The sequence below is a fragment of the Phyllopteryx taeniolatus genome, chromosome 17 (genome assembly GCF_024500385.1).
Source record: "Phyllopteryx taeniolatus isolate TA_2022b chromosome 17, UOR_Ptae_1.2, whole genome shotgun sequence".
NCBI classification, from domain to species: domain Eukaryota; kingdom Metazoa; phylum Chordata; class Actinopteri; order Syngnathiformes; family Syngnathidae; genus Phyllopteryx; species Phyllopteryx taeniolatus.
In genome coordinates, this window is record NC_084518.1 from 11,893,091 (window position 1) to 11,906,216 (window position 13,126).

At 41.7% G+C, this 13,126-nt stretch overlaps 1 protein-coding gene across 1 annotated transcript; it reads left to right on the forward strand.

The window, feature by feature from the left end:
- The first annotated feature begins 568 nt into the window (after window positions 1-568).
- On the forward strand, window positions 569-13,106 carry alg9 (ALG9 alpha-1,2-mannosyltransferase). Its single transcript, XM_061752194.1, has 15 exons — window positions 569-748; window positions 2,655-2,790; window positions 3,178-3,312; window positions 3,394-3,464; window positions 4,879-4,967; window positions 5,047-5,182; window positions 5,271-5,358; window positions 5,466-5,571; window positions 7,517-7,639; window positions 7,801-7,955; window positions 8,024-8,153; window positions 8,241-8,388; window positions 9,441-9,570; window positions 9,653-9,783; window positions 11,473-13,106. The coding sequence occupies exons 1-15, from the start codon at window positions 609-611 to the stop codon at window positions 11,594-11,596; spliced, it is 1,842 nt and encodes a 613-aa protein (XP_061608178.1). The 5' UTR covers window positions 569-608; the 3' UTR covers window positions 11,597-13,106.
- The last annotated feature ends 20 nt before the right edge of the window (window positions 13,107-13,126 follow it).

Sequence of the window (13,126 nt, forward strand, 5' to 3'; positions counted from 1 at the left end):
AAATGGAGTGCACTTATATAGCGCTTTATCTATACCATCACAGTGCCCAAAGCGCTTTACAAAGCCTCACATTCACACACACATTCATAAACCAATGGGCGATTGCTGCCATGCGAGGCGCTGCCAGGCCCACTGCGAGCAAATTAGGGTTCAGTGTCTTGCCCAAGGACACTTCGACAGTCGTAGCAGGGATTCGAACCTGTTCTACCTACTGACCTAAAGCCACACCAACATAATCCCATTGGTATCGCAAGACAAGTCCAGATCTGTGTGACAGACCACCAAGGACTCCACTAAAAGAGGTTTGATGAAGATCTGATATTGTATTTCAAAATAAAAGTCCCCTCAACCATGCATATTTCACTGTCACTACCACTGATTTAAAACATTCATTAAAAAAATCAATGAGATATCGCAACACCGGTCCAATTCTGGGGGATACTACACGACCCCAGATTTCCAACAATTTAAGCAGCATAGAGAAACATTTCATCGCAAGCGTGACGATAGCGGATGTTATTGACCAATCAGCGGCTCTCGTTCGTGTCCCGAGCCGAGCGGTGACGGAAATAAACGAAGGGCGACTCGGAGTAGCTTCGTCGGGAAACATGGCGGCCAAGGCGCTCCGCCAGCGAAGTAGACGAGGCAGCAGACAAGATGCGAATAACGTCAACGTCTCCACAGAGGCTCGAACGCCGAAAGAGGAGAAAGGGGGCGATGAGAGCAAAGTCACAGAGACTCGGCAAGAGTGAGTACGAGGCGGGGACGAGGGACAGTAGACACGCCGCTGGTGTTACGTCCATCCCCGGGTTGACTGACAGCTCGGGCAGGGGAACTACAAAGCTAGCCACCTAGCGACTCTCATACCAGTTTCGTGGCAGCAGCTATGAATGCTCGCTCGAAAGCCATATTTACAATCAGTTTTGATCCAGTGTTTTCGCAGCCGTGTTTCCACTTCTGAAACAATAGCATTGTTGACGTCAAGTGGGCTGGTCATCTTCATTCAATCTCCATTCTCCCCTGCTGCCTGATTTATGTATGGCACATTCGCTGATAATTATGTCACCTTTCTGGCACACCATCGACACACCGTACGTTGCATTGTGCCATCACGAATATTAAATATTGAATATAAATTTGATCTCACTTTTAAGGTGACGTGTCACTCAGGTCAAGATCCTTACTAAGCTGCACCGCTTGAGCCAGTTAATTGAACTAATCTGATGATGTGTGAAACTGGAGAAATGCTTGAGTAGCACTACTTATATAAACCTTTATTGCTTAAAGGGGGCAATTTAAGCTATTGACACATTAATAGTAAGTATACACTGTATTATGTAAAAGTCAAGTAGGTTAAGAATTCAGATATAACATGTATTTTGAAGTAGGTCTGAGTGATATGGGTTTAAAATAAATTTATAAAAAATAAAAAATAAACATTTCCGATTTTAATTGATTATCCCTCTTTGCTTAGAAAAAGCATATCATGATGAAATTTTGCTCTTTGTTTTTTACCTTTGATAGCAAAAAATAATTTATGCTCATGTTGTCTGTTTCCTGGTGGGAATTAAAGTTGTTAGTAGCTTTTTAAATAATCACTTGACAGGTTGGAAGGTCGCTAAAGAGTAAGTGCAAAGTCACCAATTTGGCAACACCGACTGTGCTGTTGTAAACTAGCTCGGGTTGTTTGGCAGCCGTGTTATTGGTGCTAGCAGTGCACATCAGCGTAGCCGTGCTTTGAACTATAGAAGCTGTGGGCGGGGGGAACCTCAAATGAACTTGAATTAATCAATAACATTGATGAATCACCCGGTACTATTGCACTTACCTGTACCAGACATGCCATTAGAATAGATACATCTGCACAATCTAAATCGAAATAAATCCAATATGAGAGAAAACTGTATAAAAATAGCAATATGAAGCAAAACATTTTTCTTGACAATGTCAGGGAGGTGCTTAGTTCTGTGGTTGTACTTTACAGCTATTGATTTGAAATTCCTTGAATTATGCTCAAGCAGCACAGTGACACAGTGGTTAGCACGTCTGACTCACAGTTCTGCGGTTCGAGGTTGAATCTCAGCTCCCGCCTTCGTATGTGGAGTTTGCATGTTCCGCCTGTACTTGCATGGGTTTCTCCCTGTCACCCTTAACAGGAGAAAATGGATGAATGATTTGTGCTGGTGTACCTAATGTTGTGGCTGGTGATAAATACCCCAGTAAAGTACCTTTTAGGTATTCATTCATTCATCCATTTTCCATACCGCTTATCCTCACTAGGGTTGCGGGCGTGCTGGAGCCTATCCCAGCTGACTCTGGGCGAGAGGCGGGGTACACCCTGAACTGGTTGTCAGCCAATTGCAGGGCACATATACTGTAAACAAGCAACCATTTGCACTCACATTCACACCTAAGGGTGATTTATAGTCTTCAATTAACCTACCATGCATGTTTTTGGGATGTCGGGAGGAAACCGGAGTACCCATAGAAAAAAAACAACGGAGGCACGGGGAGAACAGGCAAACTCCACACAGGCGAGCCTGAATTTGAACCCAGGTTCTCAGAACTGTGAGGTAGATGTGCTAACCAGTCGTCCACTGTGCCGCCCCTTTAGGTATTAAACAACTCTTAATGTCCATGTGTTTCTTCCATAGGTCAATAAGTCGCGGTGGGCAAGTATGGGCCCCGGAAGGCTCGACTGCATTCAAATGTTTGCTGTCGGCACGCTTCTGTGCAGCGTTGCTAAGCAACATCTCCGACTGCGATGAGACCTTCAACTACTGGGAGCCTGTGCGTATTAGATGGGGGGGAAAAAAAACTAATGGTGCTTAACGGTGACATATTGTGAAAAATTTAGTTTTTTATGGCCATCTTGCGGCACGTATATGCAATTAAAAACCCCTTTCAGGGGGCTGTCAATTATTTGCAGATTTTTGGTATTCGCAGCAGGGGTCGTTCTGTATCCCCCGCAAATATCGGGGATTCACTGTATATAATGTATATAATTCTTTATTCTTGGGTTATTTTGCAGAAAGCATAGCACAGATATGTTATTAAAATACCTGGGCACTGTGTTAAATTGTATATTTGCAACACTTCTTACTTGCTTGCAGGTTACTCTTTAGTCGTCTTAAACTGTTAATGTGCATAATAGTTGTGATGACTCTTTTCTGACAGATGCACTACCTGCTTTATGGCACAGGGATGCAAACGTGGGAATACTCGCCATTGTATGCCATCAGGTCCTACACTTACTTGTGGCTTCACGCTCTCCCGGCCTGTTTGCACGCCCATGTACTGCAAACAAGCAAGGTAAGTACTTGTTCTGCGTCTGACATCACACGAGAACACATGCAGGACGGAGCAAGCCGTTTGTTAACGCTTGTGTTGCAGGTCTTGGTGTTCTACTTTGTGCGATGTGTCCTTGCATTCTGCTGCTGTGCCTGTGAGCTCTATTTCTACAAGTGAGTTCATAATCTTCTTTTATACGCAACACCTTGGTTTATGTGACAACGTGTGGACCTGTAGCTCTCCCTTGTGTACCCGTCAAGTAATGAGCCTTTTTTATTCTTTTAGACAGGGGTTCTCAATTAAAAGTTAAAGGGTTTCCATATCAGAAATGATTAATTCACAAATATTGAATTAATATTAATTTAAGCAAAAATTGTCACCACTGAATGATTGTCAAATGAAATAAATAAGTACAATTTGCACATAATTTATTGTTGCATTAAGCACTTAACTGGAAGGCCAAATGAAACATTTGCTAAATTTATGTTAGATCAATTTTGCTTTTGAAAATCAAAGTGCTTGCACAGGTTCCCCCTAAACGGAAGTAAATAAAATGCAGTAAATATTAAAGAAACACAAAGAAAACGTTTCAATGTGAGCATTTTGAATGTCTCCATTCTTTCTTGATAAATTTGCCAAAATACTGGTGCAACTCAATAAATTTGAATATCGTGGAAAACTTCATTTATTTCAGTATGTCAATTCTTGAAGGGAAACTTGTGTATCACATAGATTTAATACACACTGAGTAAAATACTTTGATTATCTAATTTTGATCATCATAACCTATAGCTAATGAAATCCCAAACTTCACCATCTGAAGAAATTAGAATATTATATAAGACAGAATCCAAATGATTTTTAATACAGAAAATAGTTGGGAACTGGCTTTCTGCAAAGTATCCATGTTTAATGAATCTATGCATTTCCCTTTTTGAATTAATCATCTGAAATCAATGCACCTATTTTGGGTCGACACAATCTATCAATCAAACTAATATTAACAACTAAACAGCTTGAACTCCCCTTTTCTTCACCGTTTTCATGTTTTAAAAGCACAACATTATCTCTTATTACTCATTGGCAGTCCATCCTCGTTGCTTGCCTGCCTCACACGCAACCACTCGCTCCACTCACAAAGTGGTCCTTATTATTAATATTTAATTATTTGCATTAATACGAATAAATTATAACTTCTATTAGGGAGACATTTTTAATCTTTTGTTTACCTTAGAGTCACTGATAGTGTAGTGGTACACTTGCCTGACTTTGAATGGTTGTCCGTGTCTATTTGTGACTGACTGGCGACCAGTTCAGGGTGTAGTCCGCCTTTCGCCCGAAGTCAGCTGGGATAGGTTCCGGCACCCCGCGACCCTAACCAGGATAAGCGGTGTTGACAATGGATGGATGGATGGATGTTTACCTGAGTTAGCTTCATCGGCGGGGCAAAATACAATCAGTATAATGGAAACTTGAGCTTACACGTCATTGTAGGATGTCATTAGATTGTGCTGGTGTACCTCTTAAACTGTCCGGTGAGTGCAGATACTAATATAGTGTCGATTAGCATTTGCTGTGTGTGTCTAGGGCCGTTTGCAAGAAATTCGGCTTGCACATCGGCCGCCTGATGCTGGCTTTTCTTGTCCTGAGCACCGGAATGTTCAGCTCATCTGCAGGTTGTTAATATTTATCAGAATTCTTTTTGTGTGTTTCTGGTGCCATGATTCCTCATCCTTGTTTCCTTCACTTCCGCAGCATTCCTGCCCTCCTCCTTCTGCATGTATACAACACTGGTCGCCATGACTGGTTGGTTCCAGGACTCCACGCCTTTAGCCATTATGGGGGTAGCTGCCGGCGCAATCGTTGGCTGGCCTTTTTCTGCTGTAATTGGGTACTCTCATCAAACAGATTGCCTACTTATAACCTGTTCATTAAAATTTCCTTTTTTCATTTACCACTTTGCTGCGTTTTCTCTGCAGGGTGCCAATTGCGTTTGACCTGCTTGTGATAAAGAGACAGTGGAGATGTTTTATCACCTGGACAGCTGTTGCTCTGCTGCTACTGCTGGTAAAAAAGAAGACAAATTTGACTGAACATATTACCAGTGAAAGAATAATGTCCAAATGAGGTAAACTTTAATCCGTGCAAAATGTAATTATTTGGTCTTTTTTCAGGGTCCCTTGGTGGCAGTGGACTCTTTCTTTTATGGCAAACTGGTGGTAGCCCCTCTCAATATTCTACTGTATAATGTCTTCACACCACATGGGCCCGATCTGTATGGTAATTAACACACACCACTGTATATTATTTTATCATGTTGGCACAAGCACCAGGCATAAAGTAAGCAGTGGCATCATGCCCATTTAAAATTACGCCACGTTAGCTGACCTTTGAGGAGGTGTAAATGCTGTTGTTTGTTTTTCTTTTTACATATTCATTTACACCCGTGACCCTAGTGAGGATAAGCAATACGGAAAATGGATGAATGGATGAAAGCTCAGTTTCAAGCTGGATGGCGTTCTTTGGACTCTAGAGGGAGCCTGCACCCAACAATACAATTTCGCACGTGAGACTCGTGGTTAGCATATCAGCCTCAAAGTCAAGGACGTCAAAGGTTTGAGTTTCCATGTTATCCCCGTGCTTTTGTGGGGTTTCTCCAGGCACTCCGGCTTTCCTCCCAAATTCCAAAAACATGCATGTTAGGTTTAATTAGGACTCTAAATTGTCCATTAGTATGCATGATTGTTTATCTAGATGTGCCCTCTGATTGCTCGGCGATCAGTTCAGGGTGTACCCAACCTCTCGGACTTTGTCAGCCGGGATAGGCTCCAACTCATCTGTGACCTTAATGAGGACAAGTCTTATAGAAATGGATGGATGGTTGATTAAAAGTGTCATCAGACATTTCATTTGGTACACACACACACACCACCAAGTTAGAGCCAATAGGCAAGCTACATTAACAGCCTTTTCAGCCAATAATTGTGTTGTGAATGCATTACTTAATAACTTACTTAATGCATCAGATTGTGTCGTGACCAGTGCGTAGAGGTGTGTGATATGGACAAAAATGTAGATCCTGTTACAGATAATTCTATATCCCGATAACTATGTATATTTTGATAAAATTAAATTCAATTTTCTGTGATCTTTTCGCCGTTTATTTATTCATCCATCCATTTTCTGAGCCCCTTATCCTCAAAAGGGTCACGGGAGTGCCGGAGCCTATCCCAGCTATCATCGGGCAGGAGGCGGGGTATACCCTGAACCGGTTGCCAGCCAATCGCAGGGCACACGTAAACAAACAACCATTCACACTCACATTCACACCTACGGGCAATTTAGAGACTTCAATTAACCTACCATGCATGTTTTTGGGATGTGGGAGGAAACCGGAGTGCCCGGAGAAAACCCACGCAGGTACGGGGAGAACATGCAAACTCCACACAGCTGGTGCCCGGGATTGAACCCCGTTCCTCAGAACTGTGAGGCAGACGCGCTAACCAATCTCTCACCGTGCCATAGCCGTTTATTTATAAAATACATATTTTATATCGGCCACACAATAAAAGGGGGAAAAAAACACTTATAAGAATAAAATAAAACACAAAATCCAGTGGCTAAATAAATACCATTGAAAATATCTGGTAGTATAACCACTTTTCAAGGAATAAAATGCAAAGAATTAAGATAAATACAACACAAGAGGAAGCGCTCAATTTTATCCAGTAAAAGGTCTCATAAATGAACTGTTTCAGGAACACGAGATTCTCATCTTGTTCTGAAAGCTTGACTGTGATATCTCAGTCTGAACTTTTGGGGCACCATGTAAAAGGAGTGCGTACAGTAGATAAGAGATGTACTAGATATGAAACGAAGAAGAATATAGTCGTGTGGGTGGATATTGTATACAAGTAGATAGATGGATGCCATGTTGGCTGTGTGCTGAGCTATAAATGAATGAAAAAATGAAAGGATAAATGTATTACAGATGGAAATAAGATGCTAAATCTGGTGCAAGCAATTCTTCATGTCTTTTGATAGTGACTAAAACACACAACCAAAAAAAAAAAACAATGACATAAACGTCATATCGTACAACTCTACTAGTGTTCATTGATTCTGTTCAGGAAGCATGTTTGAAGTCTTTTCAAATGTGCATTTAACAGATTTTCTGACCCTAAATTGCAATGTAGAGCATCTTTTGTGTGGGGTTTCTTCCAAGGTACGGAGCCGTGGCACTTCTACTTTCTGAATGGGGCCCTGAACTTCAACCTGGTGTTTGTTCTGGCGCTCTTTTCCCTGCCGCTCACTGCTCTCATGGAGACGCTGCTGCACAAGTTCAATGGTGAGAGTGAGTGATTGAGTATGTCCGTGTGTGTGTGTGTGTGCGTGACAATGAGTGAGTGGGTGGATGCGTGTGGGTCTATGTGTTTGGGTGTGTGAGAAAATGATGGTTCTTTGATGGTACCTGCTCTTTTGCTTCCATGCATTGTGTGTTTTCTGCAGTGCAGAACCTAGGCCGTCCCTACTGGCTGACTCTGTCTCCCATGTACCTGTGGATGTTGGTTTTCTTCACCCGACCTCACAAAGAAGAGCGCTTCCTCTTTCCCATCTACCCTCTCATCTGCCTCAGCGGCGCCGTGGCCCTCTCGTCTTTACAGGTGGGTTTACAGCCGTCGTTTCCACCGAAGGGTGACGATCGGTTTCCCATTCCTTTTTCTTCCTGCAGAAATGCTACCACTTCCTGTTCCAGCGCTACCGACTGGAGCACTACACTGTGTCCTCCAATTGGCTGGCGCTTAGCGCGGTTGTGGTCTTTGCTGTGGTGTCACTATCTCGTACCGTCGCCCTCTTCAGAGGTGGGTGTGTGAGTATGTGGACACAGCTCTTTGTGTCTCAGTGGGCTTCACTTTTGTTCGTTCCCTGCTCTCTCTCCCACCCTACAGGCTATCACGCCCCTCTAGACCTTTACCCAGAGTTTCTCCACATCGCCAAGGACACGACTCTGCACACGGTCCCCGAAGGCAGACCAGTTAGCGTGTGCGTGGGCAAGGAGTGGTACCGCTTCCCGAGCAGCTTCCTTCTTCCTCACAAGTCAGTAGTCATGATTCCAACCTATAAGACTAGCTATAGGCATTTGTTCTTCATGTTATATTTGAATGATAGAAATTGACATCAGGGAAGTGCAGGTGGTTAACACGTCCGCCTCGCAGTTCTGGGTCTCAAATCCTCTGTGGAAGCTGCATGGTCTTCTTGTGCTTTCATGGGTTTGCTGCAGGTCCTTAGGCTTCCTCTCACGTTCCAAAAACGTGCTTTAGGTTCATTGTAGATTCTAAATTGTGCATAGGGGTGAATAGGTTTTTGTCAAAAGAAGTCCACGGTGACCCCGCCTCTTGCCCAAAGTCAGCTGAGATAGACTCCAGCTCACCCATGACCCTAATGAGTACAAGCACTGGAGAAAAAGGATGGATGGATAGATTCACATCGATATGGTTAAGTTGTGTAGTCGTTACATTTTGAAGCATTGGAGGCATAATGGATTCCATTGGCAGCAATCAGAAGCAAGTGCAGTTAGGTCCGAACTTTCTACCTTGCCAGGTTGCCAAAGTACAGGAAGTAAACAGAAAGAGCGCAAAGTTCGTTGCTTGAAGTAAAGAAAACACATCATTGTAAATATTGCAATATAATGTAGGTACAGCTCAATAAATTTGAAAACCGCATTGTAGAATAGTCCATTTATTTTAGTAGTTTAATTCAAAATGTGAAACTCGTATTATATACATCGATTTAATACATAGGAACATTATTTTAAGAGCGCCAATTCCCACCTCATTTAAAATTATTTTGATTGTTTCTTATTTAATATTATGTTTTTGTTTTGTTTTGAGGTGGTGAAGGTTTAGTTTGGAGCCTTTGTATTATGCCATTTTATTTTCATTTGTGTTACTTGTGTGAATATAGTTAGTGGTTTATATTAGACAAAAAAACACTAACCTTAATGTTCTATTATTCATTCATCACTAAAAATAAGTAGTTGATCATCTATAGTTAATTTTCCCAAACAAGGTAATTTTTTTTGAATGGCCATTAAATTACGTACGCTTATAGCTTAACAACTGTCACCGTTTCCTGTTCTTGATCTCCAGTTGGCAACTACACTTCATCCAAAGCGAGTTCAAAGGTCAACTTCCTAAACCGTACGCCTCGGGTCCTCTGGCCACGCAGCTCATACCTGCTGATATGAACGATCAAAATCTGGAGGAGCCCAGCAGATATGTAAGACGTGCTTTCCCCGCTACATGGAATCTTTATGAGCTGTCAGTGACATGACCAAGTGTGTAATGATGGCTCCATACAGGTGGACATCCGGCACTGCCACTACCTGGTAGACCTCGACACAGAAGAAGAAACGCCACGTGAACCACGCTACGCAGCCAACAAAGAAGAGTGGAACGTCATTGCCTATAAGCCTTTTCTTCAGGCTTCCAGGTATTCATCACGCAGATCTACCAACATGTTTCTACACGGTTACTACAGGGGTACACCCTGAACTGGTTGCCAGCCAATCGCAGGGCACATACAAACAAACATCCATTCGCACTCACATTCACACCTATGGGCAATTTAGAGTCTCCAATTCATGCATGTTTTTGGGATGTGGGAGGAAACCGGAGTGCCCGGAGAAAACCCACACAGGCACGGGGAGAACATGCAAACTCCACACAGGCGGGACCGGGGATTGAACCCCACTCCTCAGAACTGTGAGGCTGACGCTCTAACCAGTCGGCCACCGTGCCGCCAAAAGAAATGTAAACAAACCAAAATAATTCTAGATACACACTCCAAAAATATTTTATATTTTAATTAAAAAAAACAACAACAACACTGCAATCCTATGTGCTTTTTGACATTAGAAATTGTCAACAGCAAAACCCAAAAGGAATTTTCACATTTACAAGACCCTGCAAAATTTACTTTAAATGACAAAGATGTTACAGTGGGGCAAAAAAGTATTTAGTCAGCCACCAATTGTGCAAGTTCTCCTACTTAAAAAGATGAGAGAGGCCTGTAATTTTCATCATACTGTATGTATTTAATGGTGGTGGGACTCCATTAAAGCTTTGTTTTAATTATCCTCCTTTTAATAAAATATTTTGACAATCTTTTACAATTTAAATTAAAAATGTTTGAGGAATAGACATAATTTTACAAAATTCACTCTTTTTATTTTCCATCAGGCTACTACATAAACAAACAGATTTGGGTCAATTTTAACATTTTGAATAATAGGAATAAGATTTCAAGATGACGTTTGAGCTCACAGTATAGCTCTAACTCATAAATTCAAGTTGGCTATAGTCAAGCTTTTAAAAGACTAAAATACTGCTGATTTGGAATTTCAACATAGTTTATCGGTATATGTATCTTACACTGTTTCATCTCTAGTTGCTAACGTCGGAATGGAACTCCATTCTAAACCAAGGACATCATCATAGGTTTTCAGCAATTTGATAATGGACAATTTTATATATTTAAAAAAAAAACAAATGAAATGGCCCCCTAGTAGGAAAAGTTTTTCATCCCTCTGCTAAAAAGAATTATTGAATTCTTTTATTTATAGTCACTGTACTGCGCACTGTGCAAAGCGTTTACCTTACTAATAAATATATGAAAAAACTGAACATAAATTAAAAGCCATAAATAAAATCGAGGCAGCTACTGAATATTATTTACTTTACAGACGATCCACTGCAAAAATTTAAATCTAACCACAATCAAATATCTCAGATCAAGGCAAAATGTGCTTGTTCTTTTCTTACCAGGCAATTTTTGCGCAAGAGAATTTCGCCTGCTGCAAGTATCGCACCCCCCCCAACCCCACTCCCCCACCCCTTTTAAGTCCTAATCAAGGTAGCTTGAGATTGTATTACTGTTTATGAGTAATCATTGTTAAACTTAAAATTAAAAATACTGTGATTCTATTGATATAGGTAGTATAAATGCGTGAGTTTTAAGACATTGGTTGGGGTTTTTGAGGCAAGCTATGTTTACATGTTTTAAGAAATCCACGTAAAATTTTCCTATTCTATGGGTGGATATTTTTGCTTAAATTAAAAACCGAATTCCACATATAGGAAATGACATTAACCTCAAAACGGCCTCTTTCTCCACTTTCAGGTCCTCTCCGATCTTCAGAGCATTTTACATCCCCTTCCTCTCCGACCACCACACTAGCTACAGGCGCTATGTCATCTTGAAGCCAAGGCGGCAAAAGCAGCCACGTACACGCAGCCACGGCTGACCTTTGAACCTCAGCTTCGCTCAGATACAACAGGATCCCTCCCCCTTGACTTGACACAGATGCTGTGTATGCGTGTGCGTGCTTGCGTGTTTTGAAGTATTTGTCTTAAAGGGATACTGTGTCAGAATTACTCCCATCTATTGTTGAAATTGTGTATTACATCCAAACGATTAGTGCATTCTCACGCCTTAATTTTCCAAACACGTATGGCAACAACGGTAACCCTTCGAAGATAGGAAAATTTGTCGGAGCACAGACTAATCCGTGACAGTTGGCCCTAACGTGCTATCCTGCCTATTGTAAACAACACTGTCTAACAAAACTGAATGAAATAGGGCTTGGAAACCGCTTTGCATTGTGGGTTGAGGCTGCCGCAGTAGCTTACTGAGCAGGCTGTACAATCGCTGTGTGTTTTCCATGACTGAAAAACATGTTAAAATGCAAGAAACAGATAGGATTTTACAAAGAAAAACTTGACTGATTTTACAAAGAAAAACTAGACCATGAAGCCACAGGCCAGTTTAAATGGTTTGGAACCGTACAAAATCCTAAATACAGAATGGAGCAGCGACCTGCCGGACCAAGTGCCTCCGTTGTGTGCGTGTGTGGTGTGGCTACACTTCGGAGCAGTTTAAAAATTAAAAATCATTAGCATCTCATGTTACCAACTGGTGGATGCAAGACCTTAACATGATGAAGCCCACTAGCGAGCAATGGCAACACATCATTTGGACGAAGGTACGCGGCGCTAAGTTGCATGTGTGTTTGCTTTTTAATCATAACTGTCTCCATTGCATATCTGTGGTCCTGCAGTATGCTGCTGCAGTCTTGCAGATTTGCAGGGGTGTGGTAATAAGCTGATCTTCTCCTCCAGTGTCTCAATCTTTGCCCTGAATTGCCGCATAATGAATTTCCGCGTTGGTGGTGCTTGTCCTCTTACGGCGGCCGTAGTTTCAACATGGCAGACTGTCATGGTGCTCCCCTACTGGGTCACCACGCTTGTGTATAAATAATTCACAAATTCTTTGCTTACGAGAATGTTTCAAATTACTAGCCGAAGCCACAATACACCAATGATAACACATTTGTAAACGCAGACATCAGTTTTGGCCAGTAAACAACTGAAAATGTTACACAGTGTACCTTTTAATATACGGACCCTTGAAGGACCTCGCGTCTGTGCGTGGGCCTACCAGTGTGTGCATGTATGTGTGCACTCTAAGGGGTGTTTACTGGCAGGAATCGTGTTTTTGTGTCATCTGTCTCATGTTATTTCAATGTCTTGGAAGCGGTTCATATCTGTTTTTCCTCTTCATACTGGACATCAAAGTGTGTCCTGAATGAAAGAAATGTCCTCACTGATTCATGTCATAAAACAATTTTTATTTAATGTGCTTGGTGTGAATGTAGAGAATGAATGGGAAGGGTTAATTTAATTGTAATGGGTAATAAAAGAGAAATGTGACCAAACACAGTCATTCTGTTTTTAAATAAAATAATGGCACCACCATCTGATTTGTTTATTTACTA

Bases quoted from the DNA above. Each gene is read 5' to 3' on its own strand.
- alg9 (XM_061752194.1), top strand. From the start codon at position 609: ATGGCGGCCAAGGCGCTCCGCCAGCGAAGTAGACGAGGCAGCAGACAA. The intron at 5,183-5,270 runs GTACTCTCATCA...TTTTCTCTGCAG, and splicing joins CCTTTTTCTGCTGTAATTGG to GGTGCCAATTGCGTTTGACC. The intron at 5,572-7,516 runs GTAATTAACACA...GTTTCTTCCAAG, and splicing joins ACATGGGCCCGATCTGTATG to GTACGGAGCCGTGGCACTTC.